This window comes from Neoarius graeffei, chromosome 10 (genome assembly GCF_027579695.1).
Source record: "Neoarius graeffei isolate fNeoGra1 chromosome 10, fNeoGra1.pri, whole genome shotgun sequence".
NCBI lineage: Eukaryota > Metazoa > Chordata > Actinopteri > Siluriformes > Ariidae > Neoarius > Neoarius graeffei.
Window position 1 is genome coordinate 29,526,672 of NC_083578.1, and position 25,319 is coordinate 29,551,990.

The 25,319-nt window shown below is 43.4% G+C and overlaps 1 protein-coding gene across 2 annotated transcripts in view; it reads right to left on the reverse strand.

Moving 5' to 3' along the window:
* The window catches only part of apeh (acylaminoacyl-peptide hydrolase), an 83,086-nt gene extending 63,751 nt beyond the window's left edge, over positions 1-19,335 (reverse strand). For both annotated transcript variants that reach the window (XM_060931693.1, XM_060931694.1), the window contains exons 1-2: positions 19,106-19,335; positions 922-1,051 (exon numbers count right to left, since the gene is read on the reverse strand). In XM_060931693.1, the coding sequence (XP_060787676.1) occupies positions 922-1,051; positions 19,106-19,117 (142 nt within the window). In that variant the 5' untranslated portion in view covers positions 19,118-19,335. The remainder of the gene's footprint in view (positions 1-921; positions 1,052-19,105) is intronic.
* Between the last annotated feature and the right edge of the window lie 5,984 nt (positions 19,336-25,319).

The following is a 25,319-nucleotide window of genomic DNA, read 5'->3' on the forward strand; positions in this document are numbered from 1 at the left end:
CAAGGTTTAGTGACGACTCCAACACTGTGGTTCCAGTTCCCACTGGAGCTGTGGTAAAAGATTACTGTTAATGTTCCTAGGTTGCCAGGAGACAGATTAACGTTTTGACTATCATTTTGCCACATTCCCACACAATACCATTACAGCATAATAACAATAACTAAATGGTTTTCTGTGCAAATGTAGTATTACATACATGTAACATAAGTGACATGATCCTTGCATGGACATACCAAACTAAACGGAAGGGTTGCGTTGTTAGAGGAGACTAATCCACAATGGGGTGCTGTGAGATGACCGTGTACATCCAAAAGATTTAAAAAGCAACATTCACTAGATGGCACATTACAAAACAGATCTTTTCAGGGGTGATAGCTTTCCAGCGCGCTGCGCCGGATTTCCGGCACACCATGGCTGGGGGGAAAAAAAAAAAAAATCTAGTTCGCCCATTGTCCTGTGTCATTCCGAGATGCGCAGATAGACAGTAAAGGGAATTCGGAATTCCCTTTACTGTCTATCTGCGCATCTCAGAATGACACAGGACAATGGGCGAACTAGATTTTTTATTTTTTTTTCCCCAGCCACGGCGCGCTGGAAATCCGGCGCAGCGCGCCGGAACGCTATCACCCGTCTTTTGGTAGGTTTGAAAGCTCCATGAGAGTTTTTATAAAATTCAAATTTCCATCCAGCTACTCGTCTTTGACTTGTTCAATATCATGCTAGCTGAATGGAATATATCTGATATACCACTCAAAGCCAGCCAATATTATTTAAATAATAACCTCGACCTCATCTCAGTTATTATTCACTGAAATTCATTCACTTTACCTTCAGCGAATAACTTAATTATAAACTGTATATCGTAAAGACCACGGTCAACTGAATGTGTCAGGTTACAGCAGAGCATTGTGAGAAGCCCACCTGTAGAGATGTTGTTGTACTTTCCTCCATACTGAGACGTGATCACCGGTCCCACATCGGCACGGCTCAGGGATGGAAAGTGACTCTGCTCCCGGTAGAGCTTGGCAATCTCCTCAAGGTTGGTCATTACCTTGGAACACACAGGAAAATAAATATGGCAATTCAGTGACAAGTATGCAGGTAATTCTTGGAACCAAAAATGCGAGCAAGATACAAAAATTATATCTCCTTAAGAGTACTCTTAAATGGGTGACTACTGTATTTAGGAGGGCTTTAGGAGGGGTAGGGAAAAAAGACAGAAAAAACCTGCCCTAATTTCCACACTTTTTGCAACTGATTGAAGATGCAGAGCTCAAATATTTTATCCTTTTGTTATACAATTAATCAATTATCAATCAAATCCTCAGCAACACTATAAGAAACGACTTAGTAATTTCTGGTTGAAGAAAATAATTTTGGATGCACCACATATGGATGGCTGGCTCTTTTCATTGACGCACATTTCAATTATAAAGTCCTTCCATTCTTCGCAAATTATTCAGCATTTACTTGCATGCTAACCACATGTGGTATTATTGTATCATATTCAATCAAATAATTTAATAAATATAGCAATTTCTACAACTCCGATTTCAAAAAAGTTGGGACAAAGTACAAATTGTAAATAAAAACAGAATGCAATGATGTGGAAGTTTCAAAATTCCATATTTTATTCAGAATAGAACATGGATGACATATCAAATGTTTAAACTGAGAAAATGTATCATTTAAAGAGAAAACTTAGGTGATTTTAAAATTTCATGACAACACCACATCTCAAAAAAGTTGGGACAAGGCCATGTTTACCACTGTGAGACATCCCCTTTTCTCTTTCCAACAGTCTGTAAACGTCTGGGGACTGAGGAGACAAGTTGCTCAAGTTTAGGGACAGGAATGTTAACCCATTCTTGTCTAATGTAGGATTCTAGTTGCTCAACTGTCTTAGGTCTTTTTTGTTGTATCTTCCGTTTTATGATGCACCAAATGTTTTCTATGGGTGAAAGATCTGGACTGCAGGCTGGCCAGTTCAGTACCCGGACCCTTCTTCTACGCAGCCATGATACTGTAATTGATGCAGTATGTGGCTTGGCATTATCATGTTAGAAAATGCAAGGTCTTCCCTGAAAGAGACGTCGTCTGGATGGAAGCATATCTTGCTCTAGAACCTGGATATACCTTTCAGCATTGATGGTGTCTTTCCATATGTATAAGCTGCCCATGCCACACGCACTAATGCAACCCCATACCATCAGAGATGCAGACTTCTGAACTGAGCGCTGATAACAACTCGGGTCATCCTTCTCCTCTTTAGTCCGAATGACACGGCGTCCCTGATTTCCATAAAGAATTTCAGATTTTGATTCGTCTGACCACAGAACAGTTTTCCACTTTGCCACAGTCCATTTTAAATGAGCCTTGGCCCAGAGAAGACGTCTGCGCTTCTGGATCATGTTTAGATACGGCTTCTTCTTTGAACTATAGAGTTTTAGCTGGCAACGGCGGATGGCACGGTGAATTGTGTTCACAGATAATGTTTTCTGGAAATATTCCTGAGCCCATTTTGTGATTTCCAATACAGAAGCATGCCTGTATGTGATGCAGTGCTGTCTAAGGGCCCGAAGATCACGGGCACCCAGTATGGTTTTCCGGCCTTGACCCTTACGCACAGAGATTCTTCCAGATTCTCTGAATCTTTTGATGATATTATGCACTGTAGATGATGATATGTTCAAACTCTGCAATTTTACACTGTCGAACTCCTTTCTGATATTGCGCCACTATTTGTCAGCGCAGAATTAGGGGGATTGGTGATCCTCTTCCCATCTTTACTTCTGAGAGCCGCTGCCACTCCAAGATGCTCTTTTTATACCCAGTCATGTTAGTGACCTATTGCCAATTGACTTAGGCCCTGTCCACACGGCAATGGATTCAGGTGAATCCGATACAATTGTTTATCGTTTCGGCCTGGCGTCCACACGGCACCGGCGTTTTGGGTGCCCCAAAACGCAATCTTTTGAGAACGGGTTCCAGAGTGGAAAGATCTGGCAACGTTGCCGTTGCAAAGTCGTCTGGATGAGTAGAACGGATTTGTTTACGATGACGTCACAACCACATGACCATCAGTGCTTCACGCCGGGTAGAAGTGTAATGAACTTGATGCGAGTTGTCAACAAATCCTATAACTTGGTTCATGAAACGCGCTTACAAAATATTTTCACTGTGAATATTTATTGTGTAATGGTGCAAAGTGAGAAAGAGAGAGAGAATAGCCCTTAGGGCAGAGTCAATCCCGCCAGCAAAAATAGGGGAAAAAAGGAGCGATCTCACCTCTTCAGATGTTGGTTTAAGTCCTACAATACATTCCTCAAAAAGGGCGTAGAAGAACAAATTAATCCATCAACGTGTAGCATTCAATTTATTCCGGACCATTAAAGACGCCGCCTTCTGCGTAGAATCATACGTCATCCTCGCCGCCATATTGGATGGGTCAAAGCGGAGAATAAAGATGCCTCATTCATGTGCTGCGTTTAACTGTACCAACAGGTTTACCGTCCAAACGAGATCACATGGGATTACCTTTCACAGGTGAGACTGGAAAAATATTTTTCATTGTATTTGGTCATTATAATGTAATTTTACGAACAGATTTTTCTGACTTTGTGGCTAATATGAAGTCTCGCGCATAATAGTTTATGCGCATGCGTCCTTACTTCTTCTATTGTTCTGGTGTCTCCCAAGGGACCGTCTTACAGCGCCCCTAGAGGTGTGGCATGTGTATTGCATCGTTTTCAGCAAGCGTTGCGTTGCCATATGGACCTGATATTTTACTGATCGTTGCCCATGTGGACGCGATATTTTTTTAAATAACATCTCGTTGCCGTTGTCGTGTGGATGTAGCCTTAATGAGTTACAATGTGGTCCTCCAGTTGTTCCTTTTTTGTACCTTTAACTTTTCCAGCCTCTTATTGCCCCGTCCCAACTTTTTGAGATGTGTTACTGTCATGCCTTCCCTATGAAAGCTGAATGTTATCAATTGAAATCTCAACAAGGAACCGTAGCAGACATCCACAAGTACAGAACACAGTTCAGACATCTGAAACATACCACTTGCGCATCAACAGTTTCATACTCCGATTTGATCAGCAGCGTAAACAACAGCCTTTTTAAAGGCTTTGGTTTCAAAAGGTAATCTTAGCCATCCAACAGTGCTTGCAGTTCACAACAGCCTTTTTAAAGGCAATTTTCAGATTGTCTCGTTTCTGTCCTGCAATCTCCACTGCAGTACATATTAATCTTTCATATGCCATCTATTTTCTCTTCCTACTGAGCTTAGCCTTGAGATAACCAGCACCAAGTTTGTATTGTGTGAAGATACGGAACACGATCTTAGCACTGCAATCAATTGTCGAATACCATACTGAGAAATAGCCCCTTACTATATACAGCTTTGGGAAAAAAATTAAAGAGCTGATTGAATTTTTGCGCCAGGAGTAACATAAAGTCATCCAAGAGCAATGTGAAAGACTGGTGGAGAGCATGCCAAGACACATGAAAGCTGCGATTAAATGTCAGGGTTATTCCACCAAATATTGATTTCTGAACTCATGCCAAGTTCAAATATTAGTATTGTGGTGTTCAAAACTGAACACGATCTTGACTTCTCTGCATTATTCAGAGTCTGAAAACAATTTTTTTTTAATTATTTTGACCAGTTGTCATTTTCTGCAATTAAATTCTCCAAGTAACAATATTTTTATGCGGAATTTGGAGGAAATGTCAGTAGTTTATGGAATAAAACAAAAACCGATCATTTTGCACTGGTCTCTGATTTTTTTCCAGAGCTGTACATGTTCATTTAATTCATGTCAAAAGCACAACACTGACACAATCACTTTTACCAGATCAACCAATATCACAATCAATTTGGGAAGCATAGGGCAGCACACTAGGGATACATTTTTAATTCAAGAGAAAAGAGCTGCTCTGACAGATGCCTTGCCATTTCTTGGGGGGGTGAACCTAAATTCCGCAAATATGATAAGAGGTCAGTTTTTCAGTAAATGGCACATCAGAACCACATCCACAGTGTGTAATGTGTGCAGAAGTACTTGCTAATTAACCCTGCAAATTAAAGCGACACTTGGACACTAAGCACTTTGAGCAAGTGGCAGGATGCACCCTGGTCAAGTCATCAGTCTATGGCCCTGTCCACACGGCAACGGATTCAGGTGAATCTGATAAAATTGTTTATCGTTTCGGCCTGGCGTCCACACGGCACCGGCGTTTTGGGTGCCCCAAAATGAAATCTTTTGAGAACGGGTTCCAGAGTGGAAAGATCTGGCAACGGCGCCGTTGCGAAGTCGTCTGGATGAGTAGAACGGATTTGTTTACGATGACGTCACAACCACATGTGCTTCACGCCGGGTAGAAGTGTAACGAACTCGATGCGAGTTGTCAACAAATCCTATAACTTGGTTCATGAAACGCACTTACAAAATATTTTCACTGTGAATATTTATTGTGTAATGGTGCAAAGTGAGTGAGAGAGAGAGAGAGTGAGAGCAGCTCTTAGGGCAGAGTCAATCCCGCCAGCAAAAATAGGGGAAAAAAGGAGCGATCTCACCTCTTGTTGGTTTAAGTCCTACAACACATTCCTCAAAAAGGGCGTAGAAGAACAAATTAATCCATCAACATGTAGCATTCAATTTATTCCGGACCATTAAAGACACCGCCTTCCGCGTAGAATCATACGTCATCCTCGCCGCCATATTGGATGGGTCAAAGCGGAGAATAAAGATGCCTCATTCGTGTGCTGCATTTAACTGTACCAACAGGTTTGCCGTCCAAACGAGATCACATGGGATTACCTTTCACAGGTGAGACTGGAAAAATATTTTTCATTGTATTTGGTCATTATAATGTAATTTTACGAACAGATTTTTCTGACTTTGTGGCTAATATGAAGTCTCGCGCATAATAGTTTATGCGCATGCGTCCTTACTACTTCTATTGTTCTGGTGTCTCCGAAGGGACCGTCTTACAGCGCCCCTAGAGGTGTGGCATGTGTATTGCATCGTTTTCAGCAAGCGTTGCGTTGCCATATGTACCTGATATTTTACTGATCCGTTGCCCATGTGGACGCGATATTTTTTTTAATAACATCTTGTTGCCGTTGTCGTGTGGATGTAGCCTATCACAGGGCTAACACAATAACAATCATGTACACCAACGGGCAATTTAGAGTAGCCAGTTGACCTAAAACGCATGTCTTAGGACTGTGGGAGAAACCCCATGCAGGCAAAAGGAACATGCAAATTCTTGAAGAGGTTTCACCTCTCAACCAAAAGGCTTCTTCAGTTCTGACTGACGAGTGAAGAGTTCCAGGTATTTTTGCTTCCATTCAAGCTTCATTTCGAAGTCTGACCAATAAGAACGCTACATTTCCTCTAGTGGATCAAAAGCAACCCTAAGGAGGAGTCATTGAGGTCACATGGGTCATTGAGACTCTCAGCCATCCTGTAGGTTGTTAGGGTCCCTGGAGGCCAGGTGTGAACGGTGTTAGTACCCTAGAGGGTCGTTGGCTCGCTCTGCCATCATGTGAGTGATTGAAGTCAGCTGAGTCTTGGTGTGGATGTATATTCAGTTTTCTGGGAAGTGTGCCAAAGACTGCATTGTATGTGGCTGATAAGTGGTGTCTCAGACCACCTCCTCTGTTCAGTAATGGTCATTCCAGGTTGACGAAGATGACTTCTTTTACAAGTGTCCTTTGCTATTGAGATTAAGGCTACATCCACACGACAACGGCAACGAGATTTAAAAATATATATCTCGCGTCCACATGGGCAACGGATCAGTAAAATATCAGGTACATATGGCAACGCAACGCTTGCTGAAAACGATGCAATACACATGCTACACCTCTAGGTGCGCTGTAAGACGGTCCCATCAGAGACACCAGAATAATAGAAGTAGTAAGGATGCATGCGCATAAACTATTATGCGCGAGACTTCATATTAGCCACAGTCAGAAAAATCTGTTCGTAAAATTACGTTATAATAACCAAATACAAAGAAAAGTATTTTTCCAGTCTCACCTGTGAAAGGTAATCCCATGTGATCTCGTTTGGACGGCAAACCTGTTGGTACAGTTAAACGCAGCACATGAATGAGGCATCTTTATTCTCCGCTTTGACCCATCCAATATGGCGGCGAGGATGACGTATGATTCTATGCAGAAGGCGGCGTCTTTAATGGTCCGGAATAAATTGAATGCTACACGTTGATGGATTAATTTGTTCTTCTACGCCCTTTTTGAGGAATGTATTGTAGGACTTAAACCAACATCTGAAGAGGTGAGATCGCTCCTTTTTTTTCCCCTATTTTTGCTGGCGGGATTGACTCTGCACTAAGGGCTATTCTCTCTCTCTCTCTCGCTCTCTCTCTCTGCACCATTACACAAATATTCACAGTGAAAATATTTTGTAAGCGCATTTCATGAACCAAGTTATAGGATTTGTTGACAACTCGCATCGAGTTCGTTACACTTCTACCCGGCGTGAAGCACATGTGGTTGTGACATCATAAACAAATCCATTCTACTCATCCAGACGACTTCACAACGGCGCCGTTGCCAGATCTTTCCACTCTGGAACCCGTTCTCAAAAGATTTCGTTTTGGGGCACCCAAAACGCCGGTGCCGTGTGGACGCCAGGCCAAAACGATAAACAATTTTATCAGATTCACCTGAATCCGTTGCCGTGTGGACAGGGACGAAGATAGACTGCAGGGTTCTGGCCTGAGGAACTGGCTCTCCTGTGTTGAGCCATGCACCTGTGAAGTGGTTGTTTCGTTTCCCCACTGTACAAGTCTGTGCATTCCTCACTGCACTGAATTGTGTACATGACATTGTCCTGTTTGTGTCTGGGTATTCTGTCGTTAGGGTGAACCAATTTCTGCCTCAGTGTTACTGGGTCTGAAATGTACAGGAATATTGTGTTTGTAGAAGATCCTCCTGAGTTTCTCAGATAGTCCAGTTCCTCAGGCCAGGACTCTGCAGTCTATCTTCATCTCAATAACAAAGGACACTTGTTTCAGGACTGCAATGTATGCATTTTAGCCAGAGAAGACCGGTAGTTTAAAGAGGAGTAAAAGAAACCATCTTCATCAACCTGGAACAACCATTACTGAACAGAGGAGGTGGTCTGAGACACCATTTATCAGCCACATACAATGCAGTCCTTGGCACACTTCCCAGAAAACTAAACATACATCCACACCAAGACACAGCTGACTTCAGTGACTCACATGATGGCAGACAGAGCTAACGACCCACAGATCACCCTAACGATTCTCTAGGCTGCTAACACAGTTCACACCCGGCCTCCAGGGACCCTAACACCTACAGGATGACTCAGTCAGTGTGTTTACATGCACATAGAGAGAATCGAATTTCTGCCGTTGCTCGACTGAAATCGAAGTTCAAAATGCCATGTATACACCTTAATTCGGCTGAAATTGAACCGAACTTGATTTCTCGGAATCGAGCTACACGACCTAGATTATGCGATTTCTGCCGAGCTACTTAGTGCATGTATACCCTATTGAGCTACGTATTCGAGCTACTTACTTCAGCACTGCCCCTTCCGGAAGTGACGAGACCACAAGGGAAACACAACAGCCTCGGTCGGCATGACAACGAATCATGACAACGGCATGAATCTTTTCTTTTTGTGGCATTGTTTGCACTGTTAAAATTTAGCTCACTTACTGTATCACCAAATACATCTGTATAGCTGTTGCATAGCTGTGAATTGTGTACATAAAGTCACTGTATTTGTGTGTGTGTGTATATATATATATATATATATGTCCAACATCTGAAGAATGTCAATAAAAGCAAAACAATTGAACTTTTTGTGTGTTTATTAAGACATAAGTTAAATTGTAAGCAAAAAAAAAATATTTTTTTGTAAGCAAAAAATGGACTTTAGAAAAATATTATTGTGCAAAATAAGTTGTCTTACAAAACAGTGGTCTGCGCCGGACAGTTTGTAGCCATACAGTCTGTTAGAGCAAGCCTAACAGCTTGAACACGGAACTGCCAGTGTTGCCAGATTGGGGGTTTTAAGTGCATTTTAGCGGATTTGAACATGTTTTCGGCTGGAATACGTCAGCATTATCTGGCAACACTATAGCTCTTCTTCATGACGACAACCGGAAGTGTACCAACACGATGGGGCGTGTAGCGCTACGTGTGGCTCGGGTGCACAATGCACCTTGCACAATAGCCCGATTTCACTTGTGCATTTAGGATTGGATTTCTCTGGCACCCCTGCTGGGACCCTTTGCTCGATTACCGACAGCAGCTCGATTTGGACGTGCATGTAAACGTACTCGGGCGGCACGGTGGTGTAGTGGTTAGCGCTGTCGCCTCACAGCAAGAAGGTCCTGGGTTCGAGCCCCGGGGCCGGCGAGGGCCTTTCTGTGTGGAGTTTGCATGTTCTCCCCGTGTCCGCGTGGGTTTCCTCCGGGTGCTCCGGTTTCCCCCACAGTCCAAAGACATGCAGGTTAGGTCAACCGGTGACTCTAAATTGACCGTAGGTGTGAATGGTTGTCTGTGTCTATGTGTCAGCCCTGCGATGACCTGGCGACTTGTCCAGGGTGTACCCCGCCTTTCGCCCGTAGTCAGCTGGGATAGGCTCCAGCTTGCCTGCGACCCTGTAGAAGGATAAAGCGGCTAGAGATGATGAGATGAGATGTAAACGTACTGAGTGACCCACAGTGGTGACGTGGCCTCTGGTATTGTTTTTATTTTGTTTGGGGGGTCCTCCCTCAGAATAAATATTATAGCCTCCTTACTAAGTATACTGTATTGACATTTGCACAAGGACATACAGTACAAATACATGTAGTTATAGTGAAATTATGCCCTGGAAAAAAATGTGAATAATAGAACGAAGAAAGTGGAGAACACACAAGGAATAGTGATCATTTTTTCCTTTTATTTGCCTGGACCACCAGCGTCTCCATGGCCCGCTTTCGCTGAGTTGCCACGTGTTTCAGCCTTGCCTGCTTCTCTCCTTCAGCAGTCTGTTTCTTGGCCTGCTGAGCACTGCTAGTTGCTTGAGAGCCATACTTGCTCTGCTGCTTTTCCTCCTTGTTCACCCTCTGCTGGTGTTTGTATGTGGCTGCTGCAGAGTTAATGTTCTTGCACAATGTTCTGTCCACTTCCCCAAACTTCACGTCCTCCCTTCTAAAGAGCTGCATAGCTGTCTTCCCCCTGGATATCAGCGTGTACTTGACCGTCTGTATTGCATTAAATGTTTCCACGTTCATGTTGCCACTCCTTTGATCAATTACATCATTCATCAGACTAAATGAGGACTCGACTCTAGGTCCATGAAAGATGGAGAGGCAACACTTAACCAGTGCACCCAGGGAGGGGTACTTGTCTGGTTTGTCGAAGACATGACCCCACCACTCCATGATGCTCTCTCCCTCCTTGAAGCTGGGGATGGTCAGGTCAACACTGAACCGCACAAGTTCCCTCTGGATATCCTGGTCTGCTGGCAAGAGGTGCCCCAGCATACCACTCAGCCTGCCGAGATATGGAAGTACCTGCAGCTTTCAGTTCTTTTTAAATCAAGGCTGAATACTTTCTTCTTTGCTGCTGTCTTTTATTAAATCAAATTTGAGACTTTTAATTTGATTTCTTTCAGCACGGACAGCACTACAAAATGGCGTCTCCACTATACAGTGCCCTATATAGTGAGTAGCGAGCAATTTCGGACACAGGGATTGTCAAAAGATGCGCGCGCCCTCTTTCGAATGCTGACGTAATCAAGCCGGAAGTTGTGTTTGTTTTGATAGCAATCAGGAAAGTTTGAAAAAAGTAGGAAATTCAGTCCGATGACTCAATCCAGCTTCCAGCTTCTGGTGGTCTGGTCTGCACTCTGACTGATGTGTGCACACTCTGGCCAGCAGGAGAAGAGGCGAGAAATGATGCTGCTTGCCCTTCGCAGCGAGATGTACTCGTCGCTATGGCGTCAATATCAAAGCAGGTGGAGGCGCAAACCGGCACGAGCTGTCTATGGGTGCGAAGCGACCTCCTTGCCCTTTGGGTCAATATCAAACCCCCCCCATTTTTTTTTCTCATCGGATCTACACGATTCACGTAGGTCACCCATTTTGGTTTCAAAATGGCGAATTTTGCCGAAAGGTGAGGGATTTTCATGTATGGACCCAGGTGACCTCAATGACTCTCCTTAGGGTTGCTTTTGGTCATAGGCTTAGCTAGCGAGCCATGCAGCTGTGTTTTACACAGCCAATTCTCAAAAAACACAGCCTATAAATTTTATACCAACCCATGCTAACCAAAATTTTGTGAAATTTTGTTGTTTTGTGAAGTAATTTTGTGCATTTCTGTGGACATTTCTGTCCACGGTCAGTGGTTTTCCGGGGCGCGTGCTTTCCATATATGGAAGTTAAATCGAGAAAATCAAAATTTAACACCAAAAATGTAGTGTTCTTATTGGTCAGACTTCAAAATGAAGCTTGAATGGAAGCAAAATATGAGTTTTGAGAGCTTCGCTGGGGAAGCTCGGCAGGTTTAGAATGAGTAGGTCATGTATTTAGATAAATATCTTAGCGAGTTTTTTTCATCATACAAGCATGACAAACATATTGACAGAAAGGTTATACTTCACACTTTCCTATGTGCCCAATGCCAAATAATATAGTTTTTAAATGATCTAAATTAGATGAAACATAAAACTTGTCACCTTCCTCAGTCACACCGGACTCGGTGCGCTAAGAGCCCACTGCCACATTCATAAAAGACTGTTCACATGGTAACAGTATGATAATCACTTTCACTGTTTCGATTGGTTTCTCCTTCACCAAGACTTACATTATCTTAAATAGTACCTTCATAAACTACCATTATTATTGAATTTTTTGTATTGTTTACAGTATTTACACTTCAAGTAACTAGTAACTACAGGAAAAGTTACAAATGAAAGGAAATTAATTTCACTTATTTTTAACTCCTGTTTATTGCACTTTTTAAACAATCAAAATGATTCCTAACATTTTGTGATGTAACATTTGCATTATGTATATTTCGTAAAATCAAAACTTGTTAAAGGTATCTATTATTTTCAGTTGGACAGTGGTGATTGAAAGTTTGTGAACCCTTTAGAATCTTCTATATTTCTGCATAAATATGACCTAAAATATCATCAGATTTTCACACAAGTCCTAAAAGTAGATAAAGAGAACCCAGTTAAACAAATGAGACAAAATATTATACTTGGTCATTTATTTATTGAGGAAAATGATCCAATATTACATATCTGTGAGTGGCAAAAGTATATGAACCTTTGCTTTCAGTATCTGGTGTGACCCCCTTATGCAGCAATAACTGCAATTAAACATTTCTGTTAACTGTTGATCAGTTCTGCACACTGGCTTGGAGGAATTTTAGCCCATTCCTCCGTACAGAACAGCTTCAACTCTGGGATGTTGGTGGGTTTCCTCACATGAACTGCTCGCTTCAGGTCCTTCCACAACATTTGGATTGGATTAAGGTCAGGACTTTGACTTGGCCATTCCAAAACATTAACTTTATTCTTCTTTAACCATTCTTTGGTAGAACGACTTGTGTGCTTAGGGTCATTGTCTTGCTGCATGACCCACCTTCTCTTGAGATTCAGTCCATGTACAAATGTCCTAACATTTTCCTTGAGAATTTGCTGGTATAATTCAGAATTCATTGTTCCATCAATGATGGCAAGCTGTCCTAGCCCAGATGCAGTAAAACAGGCCCAAACCATGATACTACCACCACCATGTTTCACAGATGGGATAAGGTTCTTATGCTGCAATGCAGTGTTTTCCTTTCTCCAAACATAACACTTCTCACTTAAACCAGAAAGTTCTATTTTGGTCTCATCCATCCACAGAACATTTTTCCAATAGCCTTCTACAGTGGTATGCAAAGGTTTGGGCACCCTGCATGGTTAGTACCTAGTAACACCCCCTTTGGCAAGTATCACAGCTTGTAAACACTTTTTGTAGCCAGCTAATAATCTTTCAGTTCTTACCTGGGGGATTTTCACACATTCGTCCTTGCAAAAGGCTTCCAGTTCTACAAGTTTTTTGGGCTGTCTTGCATGCACTGCTCTTTTGAGATCTATCCATAGATTTTCAATGTTTAGGTCAGGGGACTGTGAGGGCCAGGGCAAAACCTTCAGCTTGTGCCTCTTGAGGTATTTCATTGTAGATTCTGAAGTGTGTTTTGGATCATCGTCTTATTGTAGGACCCATCCCCTTTTTAACTTCAACTTTTTTACAGATGGTGTGATGTTTGCTTCCAGAATTTGCTGGTATTTATTTGAATCCATGCTTCCCTCGACTAATGAAATGTGCCCTGTGCTACTGGCTGCAACACAACCCCAAAGCATGATCGATCCACACCCATGCTTCAGAGTTGGAGAGGTGTTCTTTTCCTGGAATTTGGTACCCTTTTTTCTCCAAACATACCTTTGCATATTGAACTTTTTGGCCAAAATTTTGATTTCATCAGTCCACAGGACTTGTTTCCAAAATGCATCAGGCTTGTTTAGATGTTCATTTGCAAACTTCAGACGCTGAATTTTGTGGCTAGGACGTAGGAAAGGTTTTCTTCTGATGACTCTTCCATGAAGGTCATATTTGTTCAGGTGTCACTGCATAGTAGAACAGTGCACCACCACTCCAGGGTCTGCTAAATCTTTCTGAATGTCTTTTGCAGTCAAACGGGTTTTATTTGCCTTTCTTGCAATCCGATGAGCAGTTCTTTCAGAAAGTTTTCTTCATCTTCCAGACCTCACCTTGATCTCCACTGTTTCTATTAACTGCCATTTCTTAATAACATTACAATCTGAGGAAACAGCTACCTGAAAAACACTTTGCTATGTTCTAGTAGCCTTCTCCTGCTTTGAGAGCATCAGTTATTTTATTATTCAGAATGCGAGAAAGTTGCTTAGAGGAGCCCATGGCTGTTGATTTTAGGGACAAGTTTGAGGAGTCAGAGAATTTATACAGCTTTGAAATCTGCATCATCTGACCTTTCCTAACGAAGAACTTGAACAAGCCACAGCTCAATAAGCTAATTAAGGTCTGGAACCTTGGTAAAAGTTACCTGAGAACTCAAATGTATTAGGGTGCCCAAACTTTCGCATGGTGTTCCTTTTCTCTTTTCACTCTCCAATTGTACAAAACAAAAATAATACACAAATCTTGCAGAAAACGCTGAAAAGAAATGTGTCGTCTTTACTTTTATGCCTTTTGATGATCAGTTCATCTTCTGCTCACTGAACCATTCACAGTAACAAACATTTTCAGTAAGGGTGCCCAAACTTTTGCATGCCACTGTAGCTTGTCCGCGTGATCGTTAGCAAACTGCAAACGAGCAGCAATGTTCTTTTTGGAGAGCGAGAACATCGAACAACAATGTGAGAGAGGCCTTCAGTTGCTTAGAAGTTACCCTGGGGTCCTTTGTGACCTCGCCAACTATTACACGCCTTGCTCTTGGAGTGATGTTTGCTGGTTGACCACTCCTGGGGAGGGTAACAATGGTCTTGAATTTCCTCCATTTGTACACAATCTGTCTGACTGTGGATTGGTGGAGTCCAAATGCTTTGGAGATGTTTTTGTAACCTCTTCTAGCCTGATGAGCATCAACAACACTTTTTCTGAGATCCTCAGAAATCTCCTTTGTTTGTGCCATGATGCACTTCCACAAACGTGTGTTGTGAAGATCAGACTTTGATAGATCCCTGTTCTTTAAATAAAACAGGGTGCCCACTCACACCTGACTGTCATCCCATTGATTGAAAACACCTGACTCTAATTTCACCTTCAAATTAACTGCTAATCCTAGAGGTTCACATACTTTTGCCACTCACAGATATGTAATATTGGATCATTTTCCTCAATAAATAAATGATCAAGTATAATATTTTTGTCTCATTTGTTTAACTGGGTTCTCTTTATCTACTTTTAGGACTTGTGTCGTTGTTTTCGGTCATATTTATGCAGAAATGTAGAAAATTCTAAAGGGTTCACAAACTTTCAAGCACCACTGTAGCTAGTAAATTTTGTTTCATAGGAAAAATCCTTCTTTGTTAGGGTATGAGGATCCATCCCATTGAGTAGTTCCTATTAGGGCTGAACGATATATCGTTATCGTATCTATATCTAGATATGAACATTCAAGATATTAATATCGAAAAAGCAACGATATAGATGATATAGATTTCCCCTCCCCGCGCTCGCCGTGCATGTACAGCTCTGGCAGTCACAACAAACATCATTTTTACGATTGCCCTTGAATGCACCGCTAAGGCCAGCCAACCACAAACCTTATTTCATGCTTGCTGTGGATCGACAGCTGAAGCCAACCAATGACAAACATATGAGGGCAGGAGTGAGGGAGACGGAGACCGACGCGCGTACACATTACACACACAGCGGGGAAATTAAAAAGAAAGAAAGAAAGAAAGAAAGAAAGAAAGAAAGAAAGAAAGAAAGAAAGAAAGAAAGAAAGAAAGAAAGAAAGAAAGAAAGAAAGAAAGAAAGAAAGAAAGAAAGAAAGAAAGAAAGAAAGAAAGAAAGAAAGAAAATGAGTGCGGAAGATAATGCGGCCGGTGGCGGTGCAGAATCTGACTTGGTGCCAAAACATAAATCATCCTCCATTATTTGGAGGTATTTTGGATTCAAAAAGGACGATGTTAACCAGAGTGAGGTGTTGTGCAAGTCGTGCTTAACAAAAATTGCGACGAAGCAAGGTAGCACAACAAACATGTTTCACCATAGAAGTTGTGCTGCCTGTAACTACCTCTGTTCTGTTAGTAACAAATGCATTTTCTGCATACAGTTATGTGATCTTTTGAAGAATATAAGGCCAAGTTTACATTAGACCGTATCGGTCTCGTTTTCTTCGCGGATGCACTGTCCGTTTACATTAAAACGCCTGGAAACGCCGGGAAACGGGAATCCGCCAGGGTCCACGTATTCAATCTAGATCGTGTCTGGTCCGGTGCTGTGTAAACATTGAGAATACGCGGATACGCTGTGCTGAGCTCTAGCTGGCGTCGTCATTGGACAACGTCACTGTGACATCCACCTTCCTGATTCGCTGGCGTTGGTCATGTGACGCGACTGCTGAAAAACGGCGCGGACTTCCGCCTTGTATCACCTTTCATTAAAGAGTATAAAAGTATGAAAATACTGCAAATACTGATGCAAATACTGCCCATTGTGTAGTTATGATTGTCTTTAGGCTTGCCATCCTTCCACTTGCAAGTGGTAAGTGATATGCGCTGGGATCACACACACAGTGGCTCAGTCCCGAATCATTGCTTTTGCACTTCACTCGCGCGCTCTGTGAGCTGCGCAGGGCCGGAGTGCGCACCCTCCAGAGGGCACTCGCTGTTCAGGGCGGAGTGATTTGGAGCGCAGGATGCCTGCGGAGCCGAGCGTATCCGTGTATTGGCATTGCTGTGTGCACGCGAATCGTGTATTGGTGTTGCTGTGTGCACACTAATCGTTTTAAAAACGTTAATCTGATGATCCGCTGATACGGTCTAATGTAAACCCCACCTAAGATGTTGCACTTCAATGCACTTTCAATGTTCCATCAGCTGCTGCATTTGTTATTTATTGTTAAAGCAGAGCTGCAGTGAAATGTTTGATTTGTAATTTATTTATTTGTAATTTATGTTAATGCTGATGACTGGCAGTGAGTTCTTAAAAATAAAACTGCACTTCCCACATTTTTTTGTATTATGATGTTTTTATTTTTCTGAAAAATGCTTGGTTTTCACCGAACCCATAGTCATATCGTATCGATATCGAGATATCTGGCATGAATATCGAGATATGAAATTTTGTCCATATTGTTCAGCCCTGGTTCCTATATCCACTTCTGGGTTTTAATAACTTGCTTGTTTGCTGGACACAAACACAGCAATAAGTTCTTGTGTTAATCGACCAGACTCCACTTTTGGATCATTAATCCCTTCTGACTGAGAATGGCCTGCATGCATGCTTTGGCTTCTGGCACATCCATAGTTTTAAATACAATACCTACAATTAAAAACAATTTGTTTTTATTGTATTTATTTAATTCCTGGGCTCCCAACTGGAACAGGGAGTGAGCCAAAATAATTCGGGATCTTTTTTAATAGGTGGGCCTTAAAGTATAAAAGGTTGAGAACCCGTTTTAGAGAGTGTGCGGGTGTGACAGCTGTGTAATTTACGTCGGACTGGACTCGAAATTTTCTTGAATGGCTTGGACTTGACCATGAGGGACTCGACACTGGACTCAGAGTCGAGGTTCAGTGACTCGACAACAACACTGATTTGGAGAAGAGGTCCTGCTGTCGAAATCTGATTTACTGACGCCACGAATAAGCATGCAACTAGTCTAATAAATCAAGTTTTAAACACGTCATGGTGTCCCCCAAATGACCAGACAGGTCATGAGAAATGGCTTTTATTCATGTTTGACATAAAAATTCGCCATGTTTGTTCAGAATATTACATAAACATTTTCCTTCCCGTGCAGATACAGATAGTCATCACCTTGAGGATTTCAGACAGTATTGGGTTACATGTTTTTATTTATGGCAAGCAAACTTAAGACAATGTGGAATTAAAAAAAACAAACTGTACCAATATATATGCAAATACCTAATTTAATTTATCTACAAGTTTTTCTCTATTTCTATTCTCTGTTTATCCTGTAATGATGCTACTGAAATTTTAATTTCCCTGAGGGAACCCGCCCAAAGGGATCAATAAAGTTCTATCTAATCAATATATGAGCCATTCCACCAAATCGGTGCCATTTCCGTCCCTAGAAAATTATATGTATAAATGCACATAAAAATGTACTTTAAAATACATTTCCTTATTATGCAGAATGTCCTGCACATTGATCTGATTTCAAATTTAAGATATATAATTGTAAGGATTAATAAAAACTACCTAAAACACTGAAAAATAGCACGTGTTACCTGTCCCCGAACTCTAACGTTATACTTAACTATGAAATATGATTAAAATCCTTCAGAAACAGTATTTCTTTTGCACTGTTGTGTGACTCCATATCCTATCCATGGTTTAAAAATATTTTTTCATAAGAAATCCACAATATCTTAGTTAAAACACACATTTTAGTCGTGTCCCTGGGTTTTCACTCAGTCCTGTTACCCAAACATATTACTCCATCTGACAAATTTGGAACATTCCATAAATCATATGCTCAACAGGAAACATGAGTTGTGTCTTCTGAAGGCCATGGGAAGACCAAAAGTTAGTTCTCTCATTTACTTTTCTGTATATTTGATGATTTTTTTTAACTTTGACTGATAAGGTCAATGTCAACATACTGTCCTGTTGCTTAAGTTATTTCTTAGATGATATTTGTTTATTTTAAAAATACAGATTTTTGGTAAATCACTAGAATATGCTAAGTGTAGTCATGCTATTAGCGATAACACCATGTGGCTTAATTCCATGTATTAGCTAATCCTAGGCTAAAAACTCAGTCCTGTTACTTTCAGAGTTTTGGTAATAGGACTGAAAAAAAAATGCAGCCATCTTTGACTTCCAAACCTTGTAACGTAGCCTGAGGTTGACCAATACACATTTTGAATAGTTAAATGTGTGTGTTATTATAGCCAGTGTTGAAAAGATATAACAAATTAAGTTTAATTTGGAAGTGGTACAACAAGCAAATAGCACCCATTAGGTGGAATGTCCCTTATCTGAACTGATCCCATATCCTAGCATTAACCACAGCTACTTAGCAGCAAGTAGCAACACAGCAGGACATGATTTCCGCCTTTCAGAAGATATTAATAAGGATATTTTTGATTGTATACGATGAACTTTAGCGATGTACAATCTCGGTATCAAACAAAATGCACTTTAATTCAGTAATTAGTCATAGTAATATCTGGTTTGTTTAATACAGGACCGGTATGTTTAATTATTTTCCTGCTTAATTAGCAGATTAAGGTCATGTGTACAAAATAGTGTTACCCATCAAGCCAACCTGAACTTTGGACACACACTCCGACCTGATTTACTGTACCTTCAAATCCATGTCACTGCTGAGACTCGTTTCTGTTCTCACCGATGTCTGCTTCCTCTGTTAACACACTTATCTTATTTCTTGACAGTGCTTGGTACTAAACAATAGATTAGAGATCTTTGGTCGACTCGATGATTTAAGCAAACAGATTGAAAGAACACTTTGGTTGAACAGCAACAATATCCACATTAGCTGATGTTACTTCCGAGTAAATTTCGATTCTGTCAAAATAAAAGTCACGTACGGAAACCAGGGATAAAGCTGTGCGTTTTGGCCACTGAGCTCGATATAAAATCTGGAGAGCTCGTTAGAATGAAGCCATCCGGCCGCCATCTTACCACTCGCATCGCGTGTATTTGGCTTATGTGTTAAACCGTCGTATCCGAATCAAAGTTCTCATCATCATCTCATTATCTCTAGCCGCTTTATCCTGTTCTACAGGGTCGCAGGCAAGCTGGAGCCTATCCCAGCTGACTACGGGCGAAAGGCGGGGTACACCCTGGACAAGTCGCCAGGTCATCACAGGGCTGACACATAGACACAGACAACCATTCACACTCACATTCACACCTACAGTCAATTTAGAGTCACCAGTTAACCTAACCTGCATGTCTTTGGACTGTGGGGGAAACCAGAGCACCCGGAGGAAACCCACGCGGACACGGGGAGAACATGCAAACTCCACACAGAAAGGCCCTCGTCGGCCATGGGGCTTGAACCCCGACCTTCTTGCTGTGAGGCGACAGCACTAACCACTACACCACCGCACCGCCCCCAAGAAAAGTATCTCCTGGCTTTTCCCCCTTTCATTACCTCCTCTTATTTTCTCAACATTTACCCTATTACCCCTACATGTCTTTATCGCGCTCCCTTTCACTGTTATTGTTTTTTTTCTTTTCCAGTCCAGTGTCTGATCAATTTTTGAATGGCTCTTTTACTGTCTGCTATAATTATTTTTAGGGAGAGTATTTCAGTTTTTTCTCTTATACAGTGTATCTTTCTCTTTTGTATAGTCCTTCCTTCCTTTCTCGCTTGCTATTTATTTATTTATTTATTTATTATACCAACACACAGGCTGTACAATACTTCCTTTCTGTTTCGGACAGTTGTTGAAACAGGATTATTTTCTCATGCTATTTGTCATTTTCACTTCATTCTCACAGTCATGTCTTAACAGTATTTATTACTTTATTTATATTTACAAAATGCAATTAAGTTGGTCAGTAAAATGATTGAAAATATTTTCTTTGTTCTTTGGTCAGTTAAAACATGTTTCACGTGAATTAAAAAATCACAGATTTTTGTTTTTATTGTATTTCGGAAAATATCCCAACTTTTCTGGAAATGGGGTTAGTATTATTGGGTGGCATGGTGGTACAGCTGTTAGCACTGTCACCTCTCAGCAAGAAGGTCCTGGGTTCGAACCTTGCAATCAACTGGCGCCTTTGTGTTTGGAGTTTGCATGTTTTCCTTGTGCCTGTGTGGGTTTCTGCTGGGCGCTCCGGTTTCCTCCCACAGTCCAAAGACATGCGGATTAGGTCAACTGGCTACTTTAAATTGCCCATCGGTGTGAATGGTTGTTTGTCTCTGTGCTAGCCCTGTGACCTGCCCAGGGTGTATCCCACCTCTTGCTCAAAGTCAGCTAGGATTAGCTCCAGCTCACCTGTGACTCTGATGGATAAGCGGTATAGACAATGAATGGATATTATTATTATTATTGACATATAATGTTTATCTAATCTTGTTTACATTGAATAAGCCTCCACTTGAGTAAGGAGTTTGTGCTGACAATAGCTTCAAAGAACAGACAGATCCAGAATCTGGTCAAATGATCACAATAATCCAAGAATGGGCCCCAGGGCCTTGCTTTTAAACCAGGTTTTATTGATTATCTAGTTATCTGTAGTCTAATCTAATCCTGATCTTCTGTTTCATGTTTTGGATCACCTTTTACCCATGGTACATCCTGGTAACATGTGATGTATATCTCGCATACCCCTGGGCAGGTTACAGTCAGAATCAAAGATTGTAAATAGTTGCCAAAAGTGTTATTTATTCCATTATACCAAATAAAGGCTTATTTACAGCCTTAGTGTTTATGTATTGTATATATCATCTGACTTATCTACTGATTTAACTGATAAGGCCTGAGTTTCCCAAAAGCATTGTAGCACAAAGATCATTGTTAAATGGTCGAGCAAGCATCACAATGAACACCCTCTCACCTGGTTAAGATGCTCTTAGCGTTAAGAAGATTTTGGGAAACTCACTGCTGTATATTACAGGGTGTGGCAGCTGGGGTGTGGTCAAGCGTCAGTCTGTGACCGGAGGGCAGAGTCAGGGAATGTAACTGGCAGAATCACTGCACCTGATGTCTGTTAATCTGTGTTTGTGTGTCTTCCCCAGTGACTGCGCCCTATATAAGGAGAGAGAGAGCCGAGGAAGGGAGCTCTCTCCCCAGCCAGATGGATGATATGTGTGTATGTGTGTTTCTGTGTGAATCTGGGAGAGTGTGAATGCTGAAAAGCTGCTAATAAAGAGTTTTTGAAAACTCAGTTCTGGCCTGCTGCACTTCTGTGCTCCACCCACCCGCTCAAAGTGTTACAGTGGTGCCGAAACCCAGGACGGAGCACAGAGGAGAACAGCCCCATGGAGTCCTCCCCCTTCACGGACCTGATCCTCGCCACGGCCAAACAGAGCCAGCACCAGGCGCTGGTCGCCCTCCGAAAGGAGCAAGTGCAAAGGTTCGAGGCCCTGATGCTGGCGAAACAGGAGATCGTCAGGCATTCCGGCACCTCCTTGCGTTGGCGGGGTCCACCACCTCCACTGCCGCGGGCCCTCCCCACCTCACCCTAACGAAGATGGGCCCGCACGACGACCCCGAGGCCTTCCTAGCGCTCTTCGAGCAAGCAGCCGAGGCCTGGGGCTGGCTGGTGGAACACCGCGCGGCGCGCCTCCTCCCCCTGCTAACGGGCGAGGCGCAGCTGGCCGCGCTACAGCTCCCCACCGACAGCCGGCTAGTCTTCGCGGACCTGCGTCGGGCCGTCCTCCAGTGTGTGGGGCGCACCCCAGAACAACAACATCGGCGCATCTGCGCTCTACGCCTAGAGGAAGTCGGCCGGCCGTTCGCGTTTGGCCAGCAACTCCGGGACGCCTGCTGGCAGTGGCTGAGGGCTGACAACCGCGACGCCGATGGAATCGTCGATCTGGTTGCACTGGAGCAGTTTATCACACAACTTCCCGAAGGGACCGCGGAGTGGGTCCAGTGCCATCACCCGGCGTCGCTGGATCAGGCCAACAAGTTGGCAGAGGATCATTTGGCAGCTGTTCCCGCGGCAGGATCGCAGATCTCCTCTTCTCCTCTCTCTCTCTCTCCCCGTCCCCTTCTGTGTCTCGTCCTCACCCCATTCCCCCACCGCAGAGGCGGGGGCTGGCTCCACCCCAGCCAGCCCGCTGCACCCGCGGTGCCCTACCGTTCCCGCTTCCATGTCTGTCTCTCCCCCCCCACCCCCCTCAGGTGAGTGAGCCCCAGAGCGCCGGTGCAGAGAGAGAGCCCGGGCCAGTTTGCTGGTGCTGCAGGGAGCCGGGGCACCTCCAGCATCAGTGCTCGGCAATGGAGGTGGGCGCAGTGATCCGGATCCCCGACGCGCCAGGAACTGCCCTCGATCGGGCCAGAGCGTATCGCATATCGGTGAGTGTCCAAGGGGATACGTATCAGGCTTTGGTGGACTCCGGCTGTAATCAGACCTCAATCCACCAAAGCCTGGTGCAAGACGAGGCATTGGACAGGATTTCGGGAATTAATGACTCAGTGGGTCCTGCCATAGTTCAGCAGGGGGAGGTCCCGGTGTGGCATTGGTGGGAGCAGCTGTCACAGAGCCGTCTACATCATCACCGCGTCAGAGTGAGGAGCCGCAGGCTCCTCCTCCTTTTCTCGGGGAATCCCTCGCGGATTTCCCATTAGAACAGTCACGAGATGAGACTCTGCGGCATGCGTTTGACCAAGTGAGAGTAATCGATGGTCAAACGCTCCAGCCAAACGCCACCCCGTCCTTCCCCTATTTCTCCATTGTGAGGGATAGATTATACCGAGTAACGCAGGACACTCAGACTAAGGAAATGATCTCACAACTTTTGATTCCAAAGAGCCGCCGGGAATTGGTATTCCAGGCGGCTCACTTTAATCCCATGGCTGGACACTTGGGGCAGGATAAGACACTAGCCTGAATAATGGCCCGGTTCTATTGGCCAGGGATTCACGGCAATGTCCATAGGTGGTGTACGGCATGTTCCTGGGGCTGGCTGGCTACTATCGTAGGTTTATACCTAATTATTCGGACATCACCAGCCCACTGACTGATCTCACTAAAAAGGGGGCACCAGATCCAGTCCAGTGGACGAAGCAATGCCAGCGGGCTTTCTCTGAGGTGAAGGCTGCACTGTGTGGGGGGCCACTGTTACACTCCCCTGACTTTTTTCTCTCCCCTTTATGTTGCAGACGGACGCGTCAGACAGAGGGCTGGGGGCTGTTTTGTCCCAGGAGGTGGAGGGGAAGGATCGCCCCGTGCTGTACATCAGCAGAAAGTTGTCGATGCGTGAGGGGCGCTACAGCACCATAGAGAAGGAGTGCCTAGCCATCAAGCGGGCAGTCCTCGCCCTCCGCTACTACCTCCTGGGGCACCCTTTCACCCTCTGTTCAGACCACGCGCCCCTCCAGTGGCTCCACCGTATGAAGGATGCCAACGCGCAGATCACCTGTTGGTATCTAGCACTCCAGCCCTTTAATTTCAAGGTGGTCCACAGGCCGGGGGCGCAGATGGTCGTGGCGGACTTCCTCTCCCGTCGGGGGGGGGAGTCGGCTGCAGGCCAGACGGCTGCCCAGCCTGAGTCAGGCGGTGGGGGTATGTGGCAGCGGGGGCGTGGTCAAGCGGCGGTCTGTGACCGGAGGGCGGAGTCAGGGAAGGTAAGTGGCAGAATCACTGCACCTGATGTCTGTTAATCTGTGTTTGTGTGTCTTCCCCAGTGACTGCGCCCTGTATAAGGAGACAGAGAGCCGAGGAAGGGAGCTCTCTCCCCAGCCAGACAGATGATGTGTGTGCATGTCTGTGTGAACTGGGAGAGTGTGAATGCTGAAAAGCTGCTAATAAAGAGTTTTTGAAAACTCAGTTCTGGCCTGCCGCACTTCTGTGCTCCACCCACCCGCTCAAAGTGTTACACAAGGATATTACAGTTATACAGTAGAGCAGTGTTGTAGTTGAGTCACTAAACCTCAAGTCCGAGTCCAGTCTTGAGTCCCCAGTGTTCAAGTCCAAGTCAAATCCCAGTCATTCAAGAACATTTCAAGTCCACTATTGATCCAAGTTGAGTCCAACACAAGCCCTGCTATCAACAGGGCAAACAACATGAGAGAGGGTTAACACTAGCTAGTTCATCAGTCAGCAAACAAGCCCTGCTATCATCAGGGCAATGAACATAGTGTGTCACTTACTTCTTTGGGTGGAGTCTTGCCAAATGACGATTTGAAGTTCAAGGTTGTCCCCGTTGTTTCCTCAATAGTTCTTCTACATATGGAACATATAGCAGTGCATTTTTTCCCACTGCACAAGAAGTCTGTACAAGCAAAGCAGACAATCTCTCCAGGCATTTTAGTGCTATTAATATTAGTTTGTTCTTGAACATGACATATGAACAGGTGAATGTGCATTCTCTTGCACAAAATTAGTATAAAAATTAATGTAGATATAAATATCTTATGCCAAATTATTGTCATGTTACAAAAATAAAGAAAAAATCTGAGTCCTCGTCTCCAATTTATGAGTCCAAATGCAGTTAATGCACAAGTCCGAGTCCAAGTATGAGTCAACAGTGCTCAAGTCCAAGTCAAGTCACAAGTCCTTAAAATTAGGGCACGAGTTGGACTCGAGTACTACAAGGCTGTGGTGGAGCTATAAGAAAGGACACCTAAATTAATCGTTATAGACTCCATTACCCCAGATTCATACACAGAAACAGTATGGCTTAATAGCTAATTTATAGCTGCAAATGTCTGATAACTGGCACATGAAGAGCAGTAACTGCAATGTTTGATGCAAACAGAGTAAATACTTGGACTTCTTCTTTTGAAACATCTGTGTAGTCAATTTGTTAAGACAAAACACAAACTATTCGGCCAAGCGAAACAGTTTATTATGAATTAAACTCGCACCACAATAAT